Source organism: Vidua macroura, chromosome 14, assembly GCF_024509145.1.
Source record: "Vidua macroura isolate BioBank_ID:100142 chromosome 14, ASM2450914v1, whole genome shotgun sequence".
In the NCBI taxonomy this organism is placed as follows: domain Eukaryota; kingdom Metazoa; phylum Chordata; class Aves; order Passeriformes; family Viduidae; genus Vidua; species Vidua macroura.
The window spans coordinates 21,258,601-21,285,247 of NC_071584.1; the positions used below are offsets into that span (position 1 = coordinate 21,258,601).

General features: G+C 36.4%; 1 protein-coding gene across 1 annotated transcript in view; it reads right to left on the reverse strand.

Moving 5' to 3' along the window:
* Window positions 1–345: 345 nt before the first annotated feature.
* LOC128814376 (transmembrane 9 superfamily member 2-like) overlaps window positions 346–26,647 on the reverse strand; it is a 28,121-nt gene continuing 1,819 nt past the window's right edge. The window contains exons 3-17 of the mRNA XM_053990166.1: window positions 26,517–26,610; window positions 24,820–24,947; window positions 24,455–24,584; window positions 23,371–23,498; window positions 22,068–22,179; window positions 19,861–19,940; window positions 18,874–18,982; window positions 15,521–15,653; window positions 14,318–14,437; window positions 14,083–14,140; window positions 11,027–11,186; window positions 10,204–10,355; window positions 9,123–9,234; window positions 8,535–8,706; window positions 346–986 (exon numbers count right to left, since the gene is read on the reverse strand). Coding sequence (XP_053846141.1) covers window positions 919–986; window positions 8,535–8,706; window positions 9,123–9,234; window positions 10,204–10,355; window positions 11,027–11,186; window positions 14,083–14,140; window positions 14,318–14,437; window positions 15,521–15,653; window positions 18,874–18,982; window positions 19,861–19,940; window positions 22,068–22,179; window positions 23,371–23,498; window positions 24,455–24,584; window positions 24,820–24,947; window positions 26,517–26,610 — 1,756 coding nt within the window. The 3' untranslated portion in view covers window positions 346–918. The remainder of the gene's footprint in view (window positions 987–8,534; window positions 8,707–9,122; window positions 9,235–10,203; window positions 10,356–11,026; window positions 11,187–14,082; window positions 14,141–14,317; window positions 14,438–15,520; window positions 15,654–18,873; window positions 18,983–19,860; window positions 19,941–22,067; window positions 22,180–23,370; window positions 23,499–24,454; window positions 24,585–24,819; window positions 24,948–26,516; window positions 26,611–26,647) is intronic.

A 26,647-nucleotide genomic window follows, 5' to 3' on the forward strand; every position in this document is an offset into this window, starting at 1 on the left:
CAAGCTCAATTAATCTTCACAGGATGAAGAATAAGGAGACATATGTTTCAGATGGCTACAAGAAAAAATAGGGAGTAAATCTCTGATAGAAAGTAATGGTTTGCCCAGCAGAAAGTATTTTGGGGTAAGTTGGAGAAAGCACAGAGATGACACACACATGCAGAAGCCCATGCCCATTCTACAGGCAGATTCAAGGGACCCACCAGTCCTTGCACAGTCTGCACCAAAGCCACAGTCAAACTGCTTACGAACAATATAAAACTCAAAACCAATCAACTGGTCCAACTAATATTATCTATGTCCAAGTAGTGAAGACCTAATTAACAAGAAAGGAAACACATCAGCTGGAGTTGTGCAGTTTTATTTGAACAAAAACCAGTGTCGGTATTTTTAATAAAGTCTACCTTACACTAAATGCATGTACACTTGTAAGAAGATAACCTAGTTGTAAAGAAGATGCAAGATAATATGTACAATCATAGTTTAGTTTAAAAAATTCACATTTTACATAGATTTACTTGACAGTCCTAGGCTTTCATGGTATATGAATGGTAACCAAAAGAGGTAACAAAAAAACCCAAACCCTAGTCACAAGGAAATTCAGCTGGAGGACTGTAAAATGCACTCATTTTTTCAAATAAACTGTTTCACAGAATTCTTATTCATCCTAAATCAAATTTTGGATATAATTTTTGAACTACTCTAATGAACATGTTCAAGGAGTATACTGATGTAAACATTTTTGTTTATATCAAAATGGCAATGGTGCCATTTTCTTCAATAAAAAATCTGCATTTTATGTTGTGGTCTGGCCTTCCACTTTTACAAATTAGAATAATTACACAGGATGTTTCTCAATACATGGTAAAAATTATCAAACAGCAAGGAGGATATGTTCAAAAGACACTCTGAAGCTTTTCAGTCCACCTTCACAACACTGTAAATCTTACTTACAAACCAGAAGCAGGCAAAAAATCCAATAGTCCCTGAAACAAGAAAGTAAAAATGGTTAGTTTATCTTCCAGTTTGCCCTGAGAGAGAAATCTAACATGTACTTCCCAGATGGACAGAATATAACCCTGTAATCCAGCTAAATACCCAGAAAAACAACACTTCTTAAATTTAACAACACACATTCATCCTCAGGCTAGGTTATTGATTTAGATCAAAGATGACTTTTAGGGACCAGGCTGCTTCATGTACATTTAAGCCACCGATGACCGTGTTGCCACCACTATGAGCAGGGACACAAGCACCAATTCGGAAACTGACTTTTATGAACACACCAAGCCAGCCCCTACCTGATTTTTTTAAGTCTACAATACTTCATTGCTGCCTGTGAATTATGACACATAAGTAGGCCTTGGAAAAATTCACCTGTCCCAGTTTTATATTCATCGTGCTCTATTTATACTTGAGAATAGAAATTTCTTCTTCTGTGTATCCTGTTGCTTCCTTTTGGCAAAGGAATGCTCTGAGTGCTATAGCAGCTGGAAGCGAGCAGCAAATGAAAGCAGCAGTCACAAACCAAAACACTGAACGAGATTAGTATATAACAATTTTCTATTTTTAAACTGATGAACAAATTTGTGGTTTTCACCAACAGTCACTATTATTGGGCAACTGCAAAGACACTGTCTGTCACCTTGTTCTTTTGAGAGTTTTTAATTCTTCTAAAAGTTTTATATACCTTCTGATGTTTACATATCTCTACTGAATTTTCTCACACTGTTGATGTAAATAATGATTGTTTTGCATTCTTTGTGGGTGGAGAGAATTGATGGACTGTTGGTTTGACCAGTGTGGTTGGAGAAGTGGCAATTTCATCCTCCAATTCACTGTCACTTGATAGTCTATATATAGTGGAGTCAGAAAATAAAATCCTCTCTTTTAGTTCTTTTTCTTCCTTCTTTTACGTAACATGCATCTGTGAGTTATTTCGTGTTGTAGTGTAACAACTGTCCATCACGTTTACTTTTAAATTACTTTAAGAACTTCATATGCAAGGAGACAGTCCCAATTAATTTAGTCTTCAGCCTCTAAAGGAAGCAATGCACTGCTTGTCACACTTTTGCCTAGTTGTAAACCGCCACAGAGATGTTAACCCTGAACAGACAAAAAAAGGAAAGACCTCAGTTTCACTGAGTTCCCTCTCAAAAACACAGCTACATGCCAGCCCTGGGACAGCCCTTCCCAGCTCCACTGCAGGCACTCGCAAGATCATGCACTCAGCTCCTTCCAGCTTTGTATTATCCTTTTCTGTCTGTACAGCCCACGTTTAACATCAGCTACAATCTCTTTCACTATTGTGACTGACTTAATAACTAGAAGATTCTTTATGAAGCATTTGGTTTTTTTACATGAGTTACATTTCTGTCTTTCAGACCACATCTACACATTTCCCAAGCAAGCAACCCATCTTGGGATGCTTATTATCTGCATGCCAATTCTTACATTCCTCATGCTACCATGTATATTTTCAGTTAAAGGCTTTTTGACAGACTATTATTATATACCACAAATTACCCTTTCCTTCGAAGTTTGCAGTTGCTGCTCTCTGAAACAGTAGGAGACAGCAGATTTATGGCTGTTGATAGGAGATGAGACAGCAACCACACAAGGAATCTAATTCCTTTGTAGGCCTGACATCACTAAGTCTTTGCAGTTCATGGTCATATCTCACTCCTTCCTACTGTGTCAAATACTCCAATACCAGCACTGTTACTCTAAACCTTACTCTCAGAGTTTTGTTCCAATAATGGTTCTCAGTCTCTGCTTCCTGGTTGTTTTTATAAAATAGCCCACTCCAAGCCTTTTATGGCTTTGAAAGCAGTTTCTTCCAAATGTTTAACAGATTACATACCTTAAAAATTTATCTGCTGTTCCAGAACAAAAGTGTACTATCATAACAAAAATGTACAACTATCCCAAGAATGACAGCTACCATAGTTTTCTGAGCATGCCAAAACTTAGTAGGGAACACACTCTAAATTCACATATTTTCCTCCGATCCTGTTAGTCTGAATCTTTATAATGCAACAGTTTTCTATAAAACATTGCCTCAGTCATAACAGAACTTGAAGACTTCACACTGTTAACAATCATTTTATCTATAAACAGATTTTCACAAGTTTCAGTAATATTGATTTTCAACTCCCCCTCCTAAAAAAAGTCTGTTTAGCAGATTAAAGACCAAGTACACCCTGCTCATTTTGCAAACTTTATCAAAAATTTTGCCAATGTACTGGAAGCAGAGTAAGACACTTTTTAAGTGGTAATGTTTGTCAGATACCAGATTTGAATCATAAATTCAGGAGAGAAAGGCAACACTCATCACCAGGACAGAGGTAGTCAGAACCTTCTCTGATAAGCACAGATTCCTTCTGTTGCTACCTCTACATCAATAACTGGCACTAAACAGCACTGTAATTTCTTCTTCCCTCCCATGAACAAATGTATCTACAAACTCCATATATGGATAGCTCTAAGGACCAGAAATACAAAAAATAGAACATCAAACTAAAGACCCCATCATCTCTCAAAGGTACATCTCCTAAAGAACCACTTGATGCTCTAAGATCAGAATGGTTTAAAGGTGCTAGCACAAAATAGGTTGAAAACTCGTTTTCAACTAGATTAAAAATTCAACTGCAGATTTAGGAGTGCAAATGAATCACACCAAATCAACTAGTGCACATGGGCCAAATAGACTAGAAGCTTCTAAAGGCTCAGGTCAGCAGAGTCGTGTTGACATTACAACCAGTATTTCTGGACAGAAATTAATATAAGGGAAGAGAACATTATTTATAAGGTTCTCCTGAACAGTAGCTTTACCTACATGATTGCTTATGTTAGTGCAAAAAAAAAAAAAAAAAAGCTAAATTTTTGCCTCTATTTTTAAAAACATGAACCACAGCACAGCACCTGGTTCCACTGAAATTCTGTGTTTTCCCCCTCAGCCCTTGGGATGATTCCATGAACACTATAAGGCCCAAAAAAGGTAAAGCAGTAAAATTGCTTCTGATTTCCTACATAGCAATAAATACTCCAGTCAAAGGGATCTGCAAATTAGTAGCAAGTGGGGAAAAAAATAGCTCTGAACTAGTGCGGCTTGTTTGAAAATTCTAGCCAGAATGCTTTCCACATTTTCTGTGTTTTAACCCATTTCACAAATTTGTCACTTGTTCCAGATTTGAGCACTTCATACTGAATCTTTAGGCTGGTGCTGACAAGTATCACAGGTTTTCAGATTCTCCTTTTAAATACTTTGACTAAAGCCTATCTTAAAACACAGATAACTGCACACTCTCTTTCCTACACCCGTACCTCTACACAGCAGAATTGCTATTATTAGTGGCACTAGTTAAAATCCAGCCTTGCCATATCACATTGCATGGCTTGAAATGTATTTTCTTGAAGAGCATAGGTAGCACTTCAATCTTGACCATTTTTCTAAGCTCATCTTGCACCAAAATGAAAATCATCTCTTATTAAAATGAGCCTCTCATTGGAACAGGAGAAGTATTTAGGTAAGGTTTAGATAAGACCATATCAGGATGTTGCTTTTATTTGTCTCTTTCAAAACACATTCAAACTGAAACCCAAGTTTTGAAGCACTATCAACAAGAAGCACACCTGTGCAGCTCAGGCTTCTCTGACAGACACCAATGAACACAACATGACAGAGAACAGATACCCAAAGGTGTTTTTGGGAAAGCTGTTAAAAAAAATTCTAACACTAAGTACTTTAAAAAAAACCAACAAAAAACTACAACAAAAAAAAAGACCCAAAAAAAAGCAACAAACAAACTAAAACCACAAACAAATAAGTAAAATACCCCACTAGTTGCAAGAGTTGAGACCATTACATTTACATTTTCTGATTAGTCTAAACTCCTTTACATTTTAAGCTTTTTACATCTTTCACATGCACATCTCTATCAAACGACCCAGCACCAAACCTGAAACCAATTCCTCCAATGAGCCTTTATAATCCATTTGGTTTAATCCAATATAACACATTAATTTCTTGGCTAGTGTTTACTTTACTCAATCTTAACCATTCACCAACTTAAACTGCATGTAAAAGCACTTGAACGGTCTGCATTGAAGAACTCACTGCTGTAGGATAGATCCTTATTTTTCCCCTAAGCAGGAGACCTGCATATTTTAAGATTCTGCCTTTTTAAATAATCCCTACTAGCCTAGGAAAGTGATGCCATCTCAGTGTGCAGCAGCTCACTTCATGTCATTGACCATTTTAGGGAGGTACAGGTAAAAGATCTTTTGCAGGAGTCATTTAAAACTCACAAACCCAGGTATGAAGATGACTCAAGACACTTCTTTAGCCAAGAAGCAAGATATGTCCAAAAATCCCATTATAGGTAGTGGGGAGTCACTGACACCTCCATTGTTTTTTGATGATCTTGTCCTCTGCTTTCTATTCTGCTGAATAGTCTGGTCTGCAATATATATACTACCGCTTTCTGATACACAGAAACAAGATGCAATACACAAAGCCAGAATCTGAGTAAGGGACAGTTATTAGTAAACCAGGTTAAATTCAAAATTAAAAACAAGGATTATTGCAAAGAATAATGTCAAAATACATGAAGTAGACTCTTCTCCTCTACTCATCTCTTCTAGCTTTATTGTTTAATGAAGAAAGAAGAATTCAAAGCATGAGCAGAATGTAAGAAAGCAAACAGAAAAGCACTCTGCACTTGGCTGATACTTCTCATGTACCTTAAAAGCTCTCTGTATCATACTGGTTTCAATCACTGCACAGTGGTGGGTGCTTCAGAATCTCAGATTCTAAACACAATCTACCCATAAGATCAAAACTCAATTTTAAAAATGGCATTAACTCACAAGTGAAAATGATGTTCAAAAATAGAGGTCACTGTAAAGAAACATGCTTTGACTATGTTCAGGATTCTTTTGCCTCCACAAATAAAATACATGCAATAATGTAGCTACCCCCATCCAACACCACTTGTTATTTCTTCAAAGATTAGCTGCACTTCGTACATTAAAATCCAATTGGTCTGGTTTGGGTGTGCACACCATCAGATTTCACTGGTCAGACTGTATTACTGTCGGTGTTGGTATACAAGCATTCAGTTCCTATTTACTTATTCATTACGATCCCTTTTGAAATGCCCTGGGTAACGCAATGCGCTGCCTTGGAGGAGGTGTTAACACTGCCCCTTATATTTCTGTCAGTGTTGCTGAGACCTAGTAGGCAAAAATAGAGAAAACCAAAATATCTAGCACTAACTTAAGTGGAACAGATCAAGGTCCCATTTTTGGAAGGCTATTAATGCAAACCATGTGTAACATTACATTAGCAAACTCCTTCACCTTCAGAAACTGTGAAGGACTGAACCCTTATTTTGTAAAAGCATGGCTGCTAAGGAGTATTTTACAAAACAAAGTTAGTTGTCTACTGTTTGTGCCATTTGTCTAGAACAGCTTTCACTTCAGGCCCAAAATCCATCACCTAACTAAATATGGAAAAGAAAAGTTATCACAGCATTTTACATTAGCAAGGATTTATTATGCACTTCGTGTATCTGCTGTACCCATTAGCCTTCTAGTGACTAGCTGGTCTATTAAATGTAAAAAAACAAATGAAGGGCCATGTCGTAGCTTTCCTCATGAGCTACAAAAACAGCTTAGGGATCACTATTGTGGATTTTTTTCAAAAGAAAAAGATGACGCTGCAAAAATAACAGCAACACAGTTTATTATTGTACTTCAGGGGCCTCATTGGCCTTCATATCAAGAACTCCAGGATGAGCAAATCTGAAGCTTTGATTACCATTTCAGCAGCTGCCACGACAATTTCAGTTATCATTTTATATATATGAAAGGGACTTTTTAAATTCTACCAATTTGCATATTATAAGTGATATTGAAATTGGCAGGATAGTAACTAACCTATGCTAAAATCCAGACACATATTAACATACTGCTTTAGCATAAAAGTAATTAAAACATTTTAGACTATAATTTTTGGGGTTTTTAAAATATAGATTGAGATATATATATATATATATATATATATATATATATATATTATAGAAGACATCTGGAGCTTGTCTGTTTCACCACAATTTAAGCAGAGGTTTAACTGGCAATATGTAAACTTCCAAGTTTGCCTTCTAATAATTAAAAAACAGAAAAATTGAATCCTCCTTGTTTTTTTCCCTTGCTTCATTTTAGAACTTTTATTGTCCTTCTTAGAAGAGACACATTTCTAAAGAACTACAACCAGCAATAAGTGACAGTTACTGTTATTCAATATCATTTCTACAGCATAACTGCTTTGTTCAAAGACATACAGGAATTTTCTTCAGGTTTTTATGAAAAGTGTTTTTTTTGCCTTGTGTCAACCAGTACTAGGAAAATTAAATACACAAGGATGAAAGAGGTCCTTCTCCCTGTACACTGACAAACTTGAAGTCTGCCGCTAAGATTTACCTTCATTACCTACTTCAGCCACTCTTTTTCAACTGCATTTAACTAAGAGATGCATTTCACAAAGTGAACACTAATCACAGCAGCTTTCAACAAACAGGCAAAAGTTAAAAAGTAACAATATAAACTACCACAGAGAAATCCTCTATTAAAAATCTTTGGAGTGACTATCACAGCTGTTTTTATCAACAGCCCATCATATGTGAACAAGCATTTTCTCTAGTTCTGTCATTGCAGTATTTCATGAAGCCAAGCAGTGACACCTGAAAGATCTGACTTCATGTGTTAAATCTACATATACAACAGCAGCAGTATGATGAACACCAAGATAAAACACTCATGGCTATTTTTCAAGGCCCTTCTTATTTCACTAACACATGGTATATTTGGCACAGATTTCTCATCAAATCAGCCTCAAAATTATTGTTTCAGTCAAGTGACTATGAGCATTAAAATAATCCTGTGGAAGATACTTTGTCTGCATCATTTACATCAGAGAAATTGGACAACTAACACTGGAGAGCCGTATTTCAAATGGGTTCCTCCAGTTAAGGTACATTTCCATCATTATGAAGTGGTTTAACGAGCAGGTAAGACAACTCTTAACAGTACTATCTTGTCAACAATCACTTCTTCCCCAGCACCAGCCTCCTTCACTTGCTCATTGTGAAAGCTGAAAATATCTTTTATCCTCCATATGCAGAGTGAAATTATCTCTATAACTACAGAACTTCTAGAACCAACTATGAAATCCAAAATCAAGTTAATACTCGATATTGAAATTAACAAAAACAGGCCTTTGAAAATATAATGGTTTAATATTCAATAAAGGAAAATTAATTCTACCATAAATAAATGTAATTTCAAGTTAGGAATAAAGTGTGGAAAAAAAAATCTTACTGTGCTGTGTGGTGTCACAAACCATGTAAGTAACACCACCTAAAGAGTCATAAATTGTATTTAATATTTCATGTAATCTAAATTTCACCTAATGTTTCTCATTTCAAAACCAGAGCCCTCTATATTAATTTTAGTTTGAACATTGTACTTACCTGTGAAAAGGAAAAAAATCAAGACCATGATCATTGTGTAACCAAAGTATAAAATGGTGCTGGCAGTTCCTGTGATCTGGAGTTTGGAGAAGAAGTAATGGACTGCATAGATAAAGAGATAAACTGCTGTAAAGCTGCTGGTCAAGAACGACCTCCACCACCAGTGATAGTCCTGAAAGAAACAATAAACTGCTCATTAAGAATCATCATGTAGGAAATGGAATATAGATAAGATGGTGAAAAATTAACACTGTCTTATGAAACACATTTAATTCTGTAAAATTTAGCTCTGAAAAATTCCAACATGGCGTATAGATATTTTCTTTCTTCAAAGTCAGCTGTATTGCTTCCACTAGGAAGATGAAACTACTCTAAGATCAAAGCTGTTTGATTTTGCTTATCTGTTGCCAGCAGTTGATTTTGAAGCAAAAGGCACGTTTCAGAAGAGTGGCTAAGACAGGCACGCCAAGGCTGAACATGCAATCAGTTCACAGTGTCCAGCACTTCACAGTGTATGTGAATACCTCACCTGTATTTCTAACACCTTCCAGCTACAAGCCATATCTACATCAGAACTGCAACTTTTACCTCTGCACACAGGTGGAAGTAGCACAGCAAAACTGTAGCCTCTGAACATGTAATTAGAAGAATTATAAAAACTAGGAACAGGAATCCAAACATGTAATACATCTGATGAGACCTAAAATTAAAAACAAATAAAAACATGAATCTTATTTTTCGTTGAGATTCTGAGTTAATTCACAGTGTCACATTACCAGATTCTGAGTTAACTTTATTGAGTGAGGGTGACAATTACTGCAGTACAGGATTTGACAGAGGGAGTCTTAGTTACATACTCCCTCCATGCTTCCCTTTCATGGAATAAAGAATGAGAAAATTTAAGAATTTGCTAACTTCAGCTACGAAAGTCCACAATATACCTGTTTGTCAGCTAATTATGTTTTTCAGCACAGTTACATTACCCATTTTTTAAGGACTGATATAAAAAGTTAATCTAATGAATTTGCATTTAAGAACTGATTTAGAAAACTGTTCTGTAAGATCTCTCAACCTATACAGATGACACCATAAAAACCTGGCACCTTTAGGATAAAATTTCCCATTGAACAACAATGTATTAGACATTTCACATTTACATTGTGAAACTAATGAAAGATTGCACTGGTTTAATTTTTCACTCATAGCTTGATTAGGTCTTGCAAGATTTAGGAGTGGAGTGGATTGTTCATGGGGAGTGGAGCCTTTTTTTGCAGAACATGGAATCCCAAGACCTTGACCTGATTCTGATCTACACAATTGAAACTGCTAGATCACATTAGTTTCATAAATCATAATATACACAATGGATTAGGCTCTACCTAACCACAACAGTATGAAACCACATTAGTGCTGTACAGAGCCAGGAAGATAAAACAAGGAAATAGGACTCTCATATAATACACTGAAGTTCTCCCTAATAATAATTAGTTTTGTAAATTCTAAGCACAGAAATAAATATAAAGACTCCAGAAGTTCCATAAAATCTGCAAAATTATCAGAAACTTTCAAAACTGGTTTATTTCTTATATTATTTGCTTTGGGATGTTCAAACTCACCATGTGTATTATCAAACCTGCATAAATAGAGGGGAAAAAAAAGTGATACTCACCAAATGCTATTCAGGATGAAAAAAAGTTGAATAAAAATACAGCCAAAAGGTAAGATACCACCCATGATGATACCAGGCAATGGCTTTGTGAAAAATGACTGCTCTGGAATTTGGCGAGGAATCTGGTTTGTACGCACTGGATGTTCAATAGGCTGCAGAAAAAAATAATAGAAATAGAAGATTAATTATTGCATCATAAATAAGATTAGTTTTCCCTAGTATTAGCATATAAAGATTTGATAAACGTAACTATATTTTCATTCATAAGCCATCACAAGTCATCAAACAAAAAAACCTACAAACTTGATGTCCATCACTAGGAAAAAGCACATGTGCTTTAGATATTCCAACTACGGGCCAGTAATCAAAGCAGAACACAAAGGAAATAAATCTGTTCAGTCCTTAACTAAAAACAAAATAAAATTTTAAAAAATCCAATAACATTGCCTTTTTCTTAGCTGTCTGGCATTACTTCAAACTAGTGAAGCACAAAACTGAAGCCTCTCAGAAGCACTACTCCAAAACTCAGCAATATTACCAGCAATACTACTACTATTGCTGAAGCACAAAAAGCAAGTAAGAGTTCCAAGAACATTACTAAAACCTTATTCTAGTGAATGGACTGAAAAAAATGGTTTGGTTTGGTATGACATTACAAATACATGCTCTGTTTCAATATCAAGACAGTAAAATATCATTTTACAATCATGGGATCACAGATGTTTCAATCCAACCAGATCCTGTCTAGAACCCTTGCTTAGAGATTCAATGGCTCCATTACAGAGGACAGGTGTATTTCAAATCTGTATTCCAAGGGCCATACCTTCTCTTTGAAGCCAAAATAGGCACCAACAAAGGTTAGTGGGACTGAAATTCCAAACCACATAGCAAGGATAGCAACCAAAGTGCCAAAAGGGATGGCAGCTGAGGAGCCTTTCACCCACAGAATGAGATTCATAATGAAGAAATCAGCAAAGACAATCCTGAAAAATAAGATCAGAAAATATATTAAAATATTCAAGAAAGAATAAATATCACTTAGCATTTACAAAATATAAGTTAGTTAATTAATAAATGTAGCTTCTTTAAATTTTTAAATTTCCCACAGTCCTAGTTTTTTTCACCACTGGTGCAGGTAAAGTAAAAATGCCTGCACTACCCAATGCTTGTAATGTAGGTACCAATGGTAAAGCCATTATTTAAATAAAGACTCTGTACATAACACCAAAAATTAACAGAATCATGCCATTGAAAAAAATCTATACAAAGAATGGAAAAATATAGAATAAATGTAAAAACTTCTTATCTGTACCTTGTTTCCTATTAAAACCATAAATATTTTCTTTATTTATGTCCCTTATAAATAGTAAATTCCTTCTGAATAAATACAGTGATAGCAAAATCTCCTACTTAGGAAGCCCCATGGACTCTCACAACATGGACTCTAATGTGCTGCCGCAGTTTGTGCCACAAGGGGAAGGGGGGATTAAAGAGGGCTCTGCTCTACAACAGAACTATTTCTATAAGCATGGAGTTACACATACTAAGTAGCCCATGCTTCTGGATAATTTAAATAAAGACTGCATCAGTCATGATTTGTCTCCAGACCTTCTCTTCCCTTCCCCATTAAACACATCTGCCTCATTTTCAAAACATCCTGGACAAAAACTAGAAACAACTCAGAGACGAGAATCAAGGTGTTGCTGAAACAAGGTGAGATGAAGATTTCGAACATCCCATTCTGTAAACAAAGCAGAATGTCCATTTTGCAAAGGAACCCCATATATAAAAAAGCTTGTGCTAATTGCCATTATTCCTGGATTCAAATATACACCACAGAAAATTCAGCCTCAGAAAAGGTCCTGTAAAGTGCATCACAGTCTGGGCTTTGTTAAAAAAGTGTTCCCGAGACAGAATTTAAGCTGCCCTGAAGTGAACACGCATCCTTTGCATTTGTATTTAATTTAAAAAGGAAGAAGGAAGGATTAGAGCAATAGACAGGCTCCTTTTTTTCCTAGGAGTGGCCTGACACTTGCCAAAACTGCTTGGGGGAACAGACTTGTTCAATAAGCACACCCAAGCGACCCCTGGTGTAAGCATCTTGTTGAACAAAAAATAAAAATCAAATCCATTTTAGAAGTCTTTCTAATCTTTATCATCTATCCAGGCTCATAACACAGTCCTCACTTACCCCCTCCAGAAGTATAAAAAATACTGCAAATATGAACTAACATCAGTCTACTGAGATTAAAAAGGCCTTGGGCTGTTTATGATATTATGCAAATTCACTGAACTAGCACAGTGTAATCAGGGCATCTGTTCATATTCTGTCAGCCCCAGTCATTTTACTTCCTCTGTGAAACTCAATTTATTTGGGAGTTTAACTGACTAACAGTATTCTTTCCATCAATATATATTTTCTTCTCTCTGCTGATAACATCTAAATGACAGCAGGGAGACTGAAGCACATTCTGTTATGAAGTAAGATTTCTCACGGAAATACTAGACTTGGTTGTTATTGAATACATTACCTTTCATTTGATGGAATTGTGCTTTACTTGAAGCCAAGTCATGTTTTATTTATTCTGAGTTTTTTTGGGGGAAGAAACACCTAAAGAAACTTATAATCTTCCACTTTTGCCAAAAATATTTGCCAAGGGATGAATTCATGTACTCAAAGTTGCAACCAAGAAACACGGAAGACTTGCAGAAGAAATTAGTTTCTGCTCCCTCTCCCCACTAATTCTCACAAAAGGTCCTAAGAGCTATGAGAAAACAAAAGGTTGAAGTGCTACTGCCCTTCCCAAGCACAGCATTGCCCACACTATATACTATGATACACACTGCAGCCACATCCCAAACTGGACACCACCTACATTCATGTAACCTTATAGATACATACTATAATATTGGCTTTTTGCAAATATTAAAATGTATTCTATATGTGTGGTGTTAAAGTAACTTTGCTATAAAGATATCATTTTTATTTCTGTTGTTAATTAAACTTAGACATAGTAGTGAAATAACTGATATAAGTATGCTTGTGTTACAATGCTGCTTGGATGGGATAACATCCAATGAACACAGGATGAGGACACCTGCTACAGATCTGCCAACTATCAGTACTCACCCTCTGAAAACAGCATGCACCAAGGCCCAAACTGGAAGTGATAAAGAGAAGGAGCCAAAACCCCAGCCAAGAAACACGCATGCTCTAAAAAGGTGGACCCAAGGAGGGGCCATCTAAAATAGTTCCTGGAACATGTAAACTAGTTTGGGGAAAAGTTTACTATGCATAATTGTTTATGAATATGTAACAGGCTGATGCAATAGAAATGGTATATAAAGGATGTTTTCCAAAATAGCAGGTGTGCTCTTGGCTGAGTGCCAAGACACACCCAGCCATAACAACTTTATTTATTGTCTTTGTCTCCTATTGTCCTCTATTAAACTTTCTAAATTTTTACAGGAGAGTGAACCGTGTTTTTCACATGTAAGAAGATCATATCCAGAATTACCTGGTATTGCAGTACCAAACTGGAATTACCCCAGCACTGTGCCCAGTGTTCTGGTGCAATGATTCCCAAAGGCTGTGACACAACCTTGCAAGAGAGTTGCCCCATTCCTTCTACCCCACACCTGACAACAAAACAAGAAGCCAAGAAGATGTGTTCTAGACTACCAGGCTCCAGCTCCTCAGAATTCACTTTTCTTTATATTCACAGATAAACAGTGCACAAAAGGAACAGCAGCTTAGGAATACCATAAACAAAATCACAGAGACAAGCATCATAACAATTGGCTTTTCCCAACTCCTTCCCACTTCCAATTTGTTTATACTTAAGAATAAAAGAAAGAATTAGGGGAAACAATACTAACCCAGGGCAGAGCAGAGCTGTAAGCAAGACATTGGTCTTCCACTTCTCACCTCTGAATGCTGAGGAGAAAAAGTAGAAACAATTTCAAGGTCAAGACTTTTTCCAACTGTTTTGCAGAATGGCAGCAAGAAGCAGATACGCTGTCTGAGACACCAGCTCCAACTGGAGACATATATTCAGCCCAGCAATTCTGAATATAACATGTTGTGTCACATTAAATAAATGCACGTACTTACTCTTGTACATTCTAGCAGACACATAACCAGCTGGAGTTCCCAGTAAGACCCACAATACAACTGCACAGGTCATCAGAGCACCACGGTTGGCAGGAGAAAGGAAACCAAGGCAAGCTAGGACTAAAGAAACAAAAAGATTTAGTTATTTGTGGACACATGTCAAAACATCCCTGTAACACAGATCACTGTGAAGGTTTATCCCTTTCACTAACACATATTTAAATGAAGGCTGAGTGCATAAGCTCTTGTACAACCTCAATACATGAACATACCCCTAATGGCACTGTTTCATTCAAATGCATTATTTCCACCTCATCTCTTAAGTAGAAAACTTCTCATAGCCAAAACGCTGAAAAATAAAATGCCACCATCCATCAAAAGAATTTTCTCTTGCCACCAATTTTCTTCTATATTACTACACTGATTGCACAGTAAACTATCATTGCTAAGCAAGATACAGAGTTATGATTAACACTGATAGACAAGCCTATCAAGAAAATTCTAGTAATCTTACAGTATCATGCAATGAATAGAAAAAAGCAGCTCCCCTATGAAAGACCAAAATCTGAATTAAACCTGGAGAACAAAATTTGAAAGATTCTTCTTTTGTACTAAGTATCAGTGTACTTTCCAATTCTACTGTACAGTAAAAAAAGAAATGCTTATAAACTTTACAGATAACCAATAATAAAATACCATCTTGTGACAGGTTACATAATCACATGCATATACAGCTATTTAAGATAGGCTATCATTATCTCAACATTGTGTCAGTACTATTTCACTAGCGTGCACTCTTGCTTGTACTTCTGTATGGCTGCAGTCCCATGTAAAACATTTTGGACAGAAAGGGTTCCCAGAACATTAAAGCTTGGATTACATCTTTGAACTTGCATTAATGGACCCTCGGATAATTTACACCATGCAAAACTGTGTTTTTTAAAAAGAAACTTGTAAGAAGGAAATTTGATTTCTGAATTAATGAAGAATCAGCATTAGCCCAGATATTACAAAGTTTTCAATGACAAGGCTTACAATGGCATTACTAAAGCTATCTAATTACTGTTATGGAACTGCCTTAATATTTTATGTTACTAAAGGGAGAACTTTATTTCCAAAAGAAGGTTTCTATAATTTGTTTAATAATATTGCATCTTTCTTATTATTACACTACATACACATCACCTTAATGAAGTTACTTACATAAAGTAATAAACGTCATAATGAAAATTTGGGTTCCTTGGCCCAAAAAGACAGACAGTAACATTCCCTTCCTTGGAGGTCTAAACACATCTCCATGAACCAGCTTCCAGCCAAATTCCTCTTGGGCATCTTCCTGTATAAAATCAACAATGTCTTTAGCAGCAATACATAATGCAGTAGTGAATTAACACAAACAAGATGCAAAACACATATTTAAAGTTTGATTAGCTTCCAGTTAAGATCCAAAGCCAGACTAATTGCATCTGATTCATCACTCATTGATTTTATAACCCCCTAATGGTTCAGTGAAAAAGGCAAGATTTATCAAGAAAATTCTCATCTCCTAAAGCAAGAAAAAGCAAATGTAATTAGTCAAACCATAGAACATCATTCTAAATTTAAACTAAAACAAAGCATTCACATTAGTTTTAACTTCAATCTAGTTCATGCACTTTTTTTTCCTGTTTTGATTTCAAAGTTCATTGGTCTCAATGACAATACTGGAGAAGAATGAAACGGTCTCTGCACTCCAGAAGGAAGTTTGCACCCTGGAATCATGAGGGACAAGTAGCAACACTCTGGCTCCTGCCAAAGGTGAATGGATGAAAGGATGGAATGGGGAGGGGGAAGCCTCAGTCCAGTGGCTCTAAGGAACCACTGCTGAAGAACAAAACTTGAGTTTTGAGTGACAATAAAGACACTCAAAACAGACACCTCCCCTCACAAAAAACAACCCAACAACAAAATTAACGCACACAACCACAGATAATCAATCCCACAAGAAGACCCTCTACTCCTCATAAAGTTAAAAGCTACAGGTTCCATTCAGTGTAGGACAACTGAGTTCAGTTCAAAGGATTGCTTATCACTAGGATTAAAGCTTGACAAAAAACAGGGTAAGAAAGAAAGCAGACCACACCTGTGAATGACATAGAGAACCTTAAATTGCAACACATTATGTAACTTTTCTTTTTCTGGAAGACAGTCTTTGCTTTTCCCATACTGATACCTTTGCTTGCTAGAAATGACTCTCAAAAGGCTGATATATGAATAAAAAAATTGAAAACTATTAAACACAAGATAACACTGATTAAAATACAAAACCATACCTCACACCTGATAGAAAACTATACCAGATATCCAGGTATAATTCCAACATATCAATGTTCTTCCAGCAAAGAAAGATTTGTTTGGGCAAAGCATAAATACAAAACTTCCTGTTCATTCAAGTCTGGAATTGAACTAATTGCAATACAGACGAGAAAATCGTTGAGGTAAGACAGAAGAAAGGCTTTTCCCAGGTAGTTGTAAGTAACGAGTTGAAGAGTTGCAAAGGTTACCACCTGAAGCAAATCTCTGTTTCCAAAATGGTGAACACTAAGCAGGAACAAATGCTCAGTACTTCACTTTCTGAGAGAACACAGAAAATGTTTACAGATTTGAAATGACTCGTACAGAAATCTTGTCAACAACTCATCTGGGAAATGCACTCAAAAGACACCTTCTGATTCTAATGCGAACTTTGAAACAAATAGCTACATGGTAATTATCTTCATTTAAGAAACAAAGGGAAACCAAGTCTGGCAAATTGAAACCCTTGATTTATCCTGTATAAGCCTATGCACCAGTTTGTCTCAAAGCTTTGGTTTTAATTAAGTTCTTTCATTACTGGCTAATTAGCTGTGAGTCAGAGTATTTTCCAGACTTCTGTACAAAAAATTCAGCAGTATTTCATATTGCTAACCTTACAACACAATGATATTAACTGTACAACTAAACCAAGTAGTAAGTTGTATTTTAGAGTTTCAAGAAATATTAGAGCAAAATTACTCTAAACTTTTCAAAGGTGCAGTAATCCTCATCTTACCCATTAATTTAGCTTAGTTCTCAAAACATTCTAACAAAGATTTAAGTCCCCTACATTCAAGCAGCCATTATCAAAGAGATTTTACAGGGGAAAAAAAAAAAAAAAAAAGTGTTTCACCTCTCACTGGTGATGAAGACATATTGACATGAGTTCTCTTCAGTTCAGGAATCCACTCTTAGTCATAAGACCCTAAAAGTAATCTAATGATTTCTAAACACTTCACTAATGAATGTCTCACTAAATCCACATCACACTAAAAGCCAGCTAGCATCAGTTGAAACATTAAATGCACATTCTAAGACCACAGTCACTGGCTGGTGCATCAATCTCTTTTGAAGTACAATCACCAGCATCCCCTAAAAGTGAGATACTACTTTGCTTCCCTGCATCTTCTTCAGGCCACATCCTCTTTTGCACAATTATTTCACACCTTTTTAAATAAGCTCCTTGAGCTGCAACAGAGCTTTAAGTCTCTCACACCTGGCAAGAAAATAAAAAACTGTGGCTTTCTGAAAGTCACACCTATCCCTGTTGTTACTCATGAAAACTAATCAAGCTTCTACCAGTCTTGCTCTTTATCACATTAAGAATGATCAACTAATAAAGACAACACAGTATAAAATATTGAACACAATTTAATTGATAGATCAAACAGAAGCCTCACAAAAACTATCAGTTGAAGGATGTGAGAAAAATCATTCCACTTTAAATCACTGTCTGGATTTACACTAACAAAAGATATTCAATATTAAAACCACAAAGAAGAACAGAAGTATTTTCACACATAATTCACAAAATTACTAGGTTGTTTTAGTTTCAATATGAAACATTTTTCTGTATTTTGAAGCATTTTTTTATCCAGATGGAGAGCAACAAAAGTGAAAATTCAAACCTTTGTTGCATCTGAGATTACTTCTCATCTTTGAGTAGCAGATACCACTTTTACCAATGAGAAAAAGGTTGAGTAAAAATCACCCTCAGTCTACTGGTCAAATCTTTCCAGTTCACAATCAGTTGTATTCTCTTCCACTATAGAAACCTGCAGCTTTCCCATTTTAAGGAGCACATATCTCAAAAGAACTCACAACAGGTTCAGTGAGATGGTAATTTAAACAAACGAGACTCAGTTTAACACAGCAATTACCACGGGAATTGTATTTACAAATAAAATAAAATATCATTTACACACATACCAAGTAGCTCTAACACAGCTAGAGGTCAGAAGTTGTGTTGCACATGAACTGCAATATTATGATCTCCTAACTAAACAAAGTGATTCCACCACAGTTTCCAGCCACAGGTAACATCAAATTGTATCAGCCTATGTTAATCAGAATATCTCCAATAATTTTTAACCCCCAGAGATATTAGCATGTATCAAACTCATCATAGATATACATCTCTCTAGACTGTACTCAAAACTAAGAGACAGACATCACTACAGACAGAAAAATGTGCTCATGTAAAAGCTGTAAATTTTACTCACAGAAGAGTCGATCTGGTTGTATCTTGCAATATCTTTATGAAGAGTCCTCAGAATGATCATAGCCACCATGCCAGATAAGAATAGAACAATTACGAGGGAATTCATTATACTGTAGATAAAGAAAAAGTCAAACTTTGAATCCAGTTATTCCCTTTTCAGGACATGTACCAGTTCATACTACATGTATACAACTCAGATCTGAGGAAAAGCCTTAGATATTCAGACCTTTCAGTATTTTCCCATCTGGAGAAGATAAAGGTACACAACTTAAAAGTCTGTGACTTCTTAGGAGACAGAAGTGAGGAAAACAGTATTTCATGATACCTTGCTAATTCTGAACACAGTAACATATTGCTTTTCTTTATTTTCCTCCTTATATAGCTAAGAAGTAACTTCCCTGGTGAAACAGCAACAGTTCTTAAAGCAGACTGTCAAGTAGGTTTTATATCTATCAACCAATGAAATCGATTTTGTGCCATTTAATATTTTGTAGAGAACAATTTATTTGGATTAGTCTTTTCAAGATTTACATTGCAAAACATTAACACTTAAACACAAATAATATACTTACTTAGTGTCATTCCCATGCTACGGAGGGAAATAAGAGCTTTTCACATACATCTTTTACTCATAAAAAAAGACCTTTTTACTGTAAGCAGCTGCTGAGTACAAAATATGCATTATATATATGTACCTCTTACTTGGCAGTCAAAGCCAGACAGTAATAGTAAGAACACTGTAGAGCTGCAATGACTCAAAACTTCTCCAGAATGGAGATGATAAAGTAAAAAATTGCAAGCTGCTTTCCTTTTGGATACTGATTATGCATTCCTTTCACAAAATGCTCCCAAGAGATGGAAATTTAATTCACATATGAAAGCAAAAAGTTTTCTTGACTGAAAACATACATTGTTCTATCTCCCTAGAAGTACAACTAAGAATTGTGCTCCCCTGCAAGGTTACGCACTGAATAAATGCAAATCTTACCTAAACCACTGGATGTTTGTATGTGGCATGGACTCCAAAATGTAGTCCCACCTGGAAGCCCACTTAATATTATTCTTTTCCTATAAGGAAATGAAATAGTAATTAATAGAAGCAAGTACAAGTTTGTTGCAGTCTCCAAGAGGAAATAAGCATACCACACCTCTTCCCCAAACCCTCCAGTCAGCATTCATTTCTAAGCTTGGTGTCCACCCTGGATGTAAGACCTCTCTCTTGCATTAATTAATCTCTAGAGACTCTAAAAGAATATATTTTCATTAAAATCTCCTATGCACGTCTTCTACCTTTAAATTAGGCTTCACTAAGCCTTACCTTTCCATGATTTGGGATGTAGCTGCCTGCAGATCCCAACTGCTGAAAAACAATTATGCCATCACCACAAGATTTTCCCAGCATAGCACACCAATCTTGAAATTTCAACTTTGTCAAACATACTCCAGAGAAAAATTCCAGGGGAAATTAGAAATATGTTTTTCTCATCACTTTTAATGGATTTAGCACAGGCTTCTTCGCTCTCTGCCATAGTGTTGGCTGATACAGACTATTTCCCACTCTGATTCCTGGCAGACAACTTTCATTTCCAGATGTTCCTGTGATGGACCTTCATGTCTACAACTGAACTGTCTTTCTGACCCACAAGCCTTGTCCTCCCCAGTTGCTCTCTTTGGATGTACACACATGTCCTGCTACCAAACTCTATCCCCTGACTGGCATGAAGTTCTGCTGATCACAAGGTGCTAAGTTTGTACAGCTAAGTACCAAACTGCTCTCATACGTACAGTTTTGTACACTTGTGTACTAAACGTTAGAGACATGATGATGTATACTTTTCACATAGTGCTAAATACCTTGTCCATGTCAGTTAATTAAAGCAGACACCATAACTCTCTCATCAGAAGCCAGCTGCCATATTAGAAAGGACCATAAAACAGTTATATATTTTACTGCTTTATGTAGTCAGGCTTACTTAAACTGATGTCTTCCTATTTAAAAACACTTCTCACTGATAAACACTCCACTTTCAAATTATTTCAAAACAACTAATAAAAAGTAAAACACACAAGGTATTATTTCAAACCAAGGTCTATGGATGACAGAGAGAATAAGCAGTTTTGAAGTGCCACCTGCTGGAAGTATCCAAACCCACTGGATGTGAGCCTTACCTGCTCCACAACAGGGAGAAAGAGTGTGGGTACCCAAACACCTCACCCATTGCATGAGTAACCAGACAAAGTTCACACTGAAGTTCTGAATCACAATTTACCTCACAATTTAAACACAAATGTTAATGAAAGAAGGCTCATTCATGTAGGAAAATCAGAGCTGAAAGAGGATTGGGTGTCTCAAGGGAAAAGTAACAGGCTATTGAGCCTTGCACCTCAAGGTCACTGGTTCAAATCAAATTCAATTTGGCAAGATGAAAGGTGCTGCCACATCACGGCTGCTTCACTGTCTGTACAAAACAAGCTTCTGGTCTCAAGCCAAACCCTCTAAGACTGGTGTCTTACATCAGAAAAACAACCACACTTTCAGGACAGACCGGAACAGAGGTACCAAGATTTGAAGTACCTTTAATCAAGTTATAGTCACATCCACAGGAGGCTCACTTTCCATGCTGAGGTAAGGACTCATTTGCCAGAAAGCAACTTCCTCCTACCTCATTACAGGCTGAATAAAGCATTAGTGTATTAGTAAACACTAGAGTATTAATTGTAAAAATAAAGATCACCTACTCAAGAAAAAGCCAGTGAACAGAACAAAAACCACACAAAATGAGACAAACCCTGCAACTTCATGAGACAGAACTGTACAGTCAACATTTAACAAAGAAAATGTCCCCAAATATAAACTGTTCTTTAACTTATGTTAAAGACTCTCAGCAGCCTGACTGAAATCTGAAAGCAGAGTTTACCTCAAGAAAGACAACTCTTCCAGTTATTCAGTCTGCTAATTTTCTATTAGTAATAAAATACGGGGGGGAATAAAAGGCCTTCATTTATATTTTCATAGTGTCACTTAAGTTACAGGAACAAAAAACCTGTTAAAATTTTCAGAAAAATACTTCACAAGACCATCCTTACAGAATTTACACTGCTGTAATCCAGTTACGGCAATTAGCAAGTTATCCAATTGCTCTGATTTCATTCTTTTGTGGAATTACGTATTCATGTAACAGATTTAATACTTACTTCAAATGTCACTGAGTAGGTGTAAACCAAATTCAGTTTATTGGTGAATTCTCCAGGAATCTCCATAGGTGGGCCTTCACAGCTTAAGTTGTTCTCATCTGTGTGCTTGTAGCTAATGGGGAAAAGAAGTTAAATAACATTTTTTAAAACTTACATTTTCTTTAAAATCATTTAGCATTGTACTCCAACCACAAATACTCCCCATCAGGAGAGCTTCAAGGTTGAAGCAAAGCACCTGGTCAGAGAATGACAAAATTAAGGTTATGTGCAACCTAACGGCCCCCTCGTGGTCTGCACTGCCAGGGAAAAGGCAAATTTTCATTTTTCAGCCATTCAGGATGCTACTGATAAAGGATTTGTGAAAAAATGAATACGATTGGTAGAATCTTCCTGGCACTCATGGAAGGAATAAACTTGCATAGGAAGTATAATTCACTAAAAAAACACTGTACCTTTGCAAGAGAAAAACCAAGAACAATCAAGTTATGCTGTACCAAGTCTGTCTGTATGACTTCAGAAACTGTAGTAGTGTAATTTATTAACTTACTTAACTTCTACAGGAAGGTGGGAAAAGTTTAGCTATAAAAAAAAACACCTACTTTGAAATTTTATAATTGGGCTGCAGTTTTCAAATACAGATAAATACAAACTGTGTACAAACAGATTGACCAGAGGCCAAAGTAATTGCTTCAGTGTTCTCCTGACCTCTGAGTTATTGCACCTCCACTCTGGTCAATGCAAAAACTAAACAGCTACTGTTTGAGAAAATCAGTTAGTCTTCTTAGGAAATTAGTTGCTGTCATCTGCAGTTCTGAATAGCAGTGTTAACATAGTATTTCAACTACACCTCTGTAAACAAACTTACACAAGAAAAAGTACACCTGTACATTCATCCAAAGTACATTTGGGACAGGTAACAGATCTGACATGGGAAACTGTTACTCAGGGAAAGGATGTTTCTCAGTGTATCTGAAAACATGCACACCCAGATACAAATCAACCAAAACATGAAAAAGGCTCTGTTGTTTGGGTCAGGTTCTAAAAGTCTGCATAAGCAGCTTTTCCATCACAAGGGACTTTGGGAAGCACTTTAAAAGCAAAGTTAAATGATATTAACAGTTGTGGAACTGTCCTTGTAAACAGCTCCAGACATAAACCAGCACACTGAAAGCTTTACCAGAAGTCAGAACAACAAGTTCCTCAGAATCTATTAACTCCAATAACATCTCTAAGGAACTGCTCTCTCTGGAACTGCTGTTAGGACTCCAGAGTACCAGAACCTGATGCTTTAATGCACAATTACCTTTGTGGTCTCAGTCTTGCCATCACCAGTCTTGCACCAGGCCAGTTTTCATCCTTCCCGCTGTGGTACATGATTGTTATGTCAACGTGGTTGAAGAGGTAGAAAGTGTTCTTCTTGTTAAACTCTGACTACAAAACATGATCAGGAGACTGAGCAACTTCTCCAACAGGAGAGGGCGCAAAAAGTCAAGAACTTTATCATGAGACTGGCATTGTATGAAGGAGCAACAAAGGGAAACACTTCAACATTAATACACCTGTTTAAAAGACCACTTTCAAGAGCCTGAGGAGTAACTGAGTTGGAAGGTCACTGTAGACAGAGTAAACGGAATGTGCATGATAAATGCAACACCTCAAAGAAGCATCAGACCTGCTGCATACAACTGAACTGACTGCACTGCATGCAAGCAGCAGGTCAAGTGGTAGAGCAGAGTCATGGAAAGCTCTCTCCTCACCAAGAGAAGTGCTGTCCCTCACCCAGGAGGGATAAAACTATCACTATTATCTGTAATTGTATTAGTTCACAATGGAACTCCCAGGATGACTGACACATTTCCAACTGTCAACATAATTTTCCCTGTCACAGTTATGTTTGTTATCCTTCAGCCACCTGGGAAAACCCTGACACATTTAACTTATAAACTGTGCTAGACATGACTTTTGCAACTAGAACCCAGAGCTCATTTCTAGGACTTCACTAGAAAGCTTCTATCTGATACTGATAAAAGAATATCTTGCACATGAACATGACATAGACAAAAAATGAGTAGGTACTAGGATGGATACACATGAAATTTCAGAATAAAACCTCAAATTTTAAAGGTTTTTAAACACCCACACCATTATTTTATAGCTTTATAAAAGCTATTAATCAAAGACCTGTAAGAACATTTTATTTGGAAAACTGTATCAGTGAGTCACTGCACACGCAAGCAGCATCCAGCTCTGTCAGTGCCCACAGTCTGAACATTAAGCATGTTTACAAACATATGTTTACAAACATGTTCTTTCTCAGGAAAAGAAAGCTTGAAAGTAAAACCACAAATGAAACCACCCTATACTAACAAAAAAGTTCCACCACTTACATTTATAACACAAGCATCTTTAACTCTACCATCTGGAGTAACAAAACATCCTATTGGAAATCCTGGATTACAGTATTTTTGTCCATCTTCCACATCATAACACCACGTTACAGGCATGTTATCGATAATCCTAGACAGAAATCATCAAAGAACATGTCCTCAGAAAGGGGTGCACCTCACTTCACAGTGACATTTCACATTCATGTAATGCACACACTTTTCAGTAGTGCCTACAAGATGCACAGTAGAGAGACAACTATCACACAAAAGGAAAAAAGCAACCACTTAAAACATAGATAACAAATGTACAAAAGCAAAAAAAAAAAAAAAAAAAAAACCAACCTCAAGCATATGTCTTGGCTTACCAGTGATGCTGATAATTCAATTGCATTCCTTTCTTCAAAAAAGCCAGTTTGCTTTTATCAGCACTGTTTCCTGGGTCATATGATCTTGTACAAACCTTCTTGCAAGTTTCTTGCTTTTTAAAAGTGAACTGTTAAAAAAAGCATACAAAAAAAAAGTCACTTCTATTTTGCTTCAAAGATCTTTTAGCATTTTGGGTTTTTTTCAGGTAAAGTAGGGAAGGTTTTTTTTTTAGCTACTTTAGCTCATTACTGTAAGTTTCAGAAGGATAAACCCTTAGGATTTAAAATTTAAAATTAGTAGAAAAGGTATTGCTTTTTCTTTTACCAGTTTGTTTTATTTTGATAATTTCATCATGGTCTAAAACAGACTTTCACTACACCATTCTTGAATGTTTCATGTTAACTTTAGCTGGTTTTTCCCATGACAACCAAGTTAGATATGGCTGCCAAAAGCACAAGTTGCACAACATCCAAGCTTCAAGCACAGACATCACCTAACACAAACACACTCAAATGTGCATCGCCAACTTCTAACCCAGTTAATATTTACCTGTTAGTGAGCTTAAAGCATGACTGAAAATTCTAATATTATCAAGGCCCAAATGCTAACCAGGAACAGCACTTTCTAATTACTGTTGTGTACAGCCATTTCAAACAGTTGTTATAACAATTAATCTATTCAATACATATCCAGTCCAAATGATCCACCATGCTACATGTTTAAAAGCTTCTTGTGACCACTAGTCATAAGACTTAAAATTACATTAGCTCAGAGAATCAAGGAGATTTCTAGAAGCAGTTCATGTAAGGGAGGGGGCATCACCTACTTAACAGACTAATGAAAAGATGTGATCAGGTCCTGAGCAGCAGCAGAGTCAGAAACAGCTGCCTCTTTTTCTCACAGGGATTTGGATTATCTAGCAACCATCATACACACATAGCACAGTCTTCAGTTTCACTGGCAAATCCAAGTCAGGAAACTGCATTTGAACACCATACAGCTCTCAAACACCAAGAGCCACAGTTTGACCACAGCTCCTCCACTGCTAATAACTGTCCGAAGTTGATGGCACAGCTTTTTAGATATGCTACATTTGGTCATTGCTAATGCAGGGCATGATACAGAAAAATACCACATACCCAATCCACAAAATATTTCCAAACATTTATTTTACAGAAGGTTCCAAGTGATATGCATCAACACTGAAAAATTTGGTTTCAGACAACAGATAATAAGTACGTACAAGCAGAGAAAAGCTGCAAGTGAGCCATAACCTCATTTCCCCTTCCCACTCTGGAAGTTGCCCAATACTACAACCAAGTATATGAAACAGTTCCTGAACTATCACTTTTTAGTCTCCAATGTTTTAATAAACCAATTATTTCACATCATCTAGCACACCTTACATCCAGCTATTAAATAACTACCTAAGATATAGTTTCTGGACTTCTCTACTACAGAGCAACAGGCAAGAAGGGTGATCACTGGCTCAGTTTCCTAACTGTAATTAGCCAACCTAAGATGCCTTTGGGTTGGGAGGAGTTTTATTGGGTTTTATTACACCAACTCCATAGTGGTTATATTAAAAATATAAACAAAAATAATCACCCAGTCATCAAATCTTCAGCTATGCCTACGGCTATCAGAACAAAGGCTATCAAATTTAAACAGGATCAACTTCAAGTGATAAAATAACCTTATATGGAGACGATGCTATTCTCTCTCCAAAGAGCACTTGTCCAAGATTTTCTGATGGTCTTTTCTCTTCCTTATCTTGACAGAAGTCAAAACTGCAAAAAAATAGCAAAGGTTCCCTTTTAATTGACA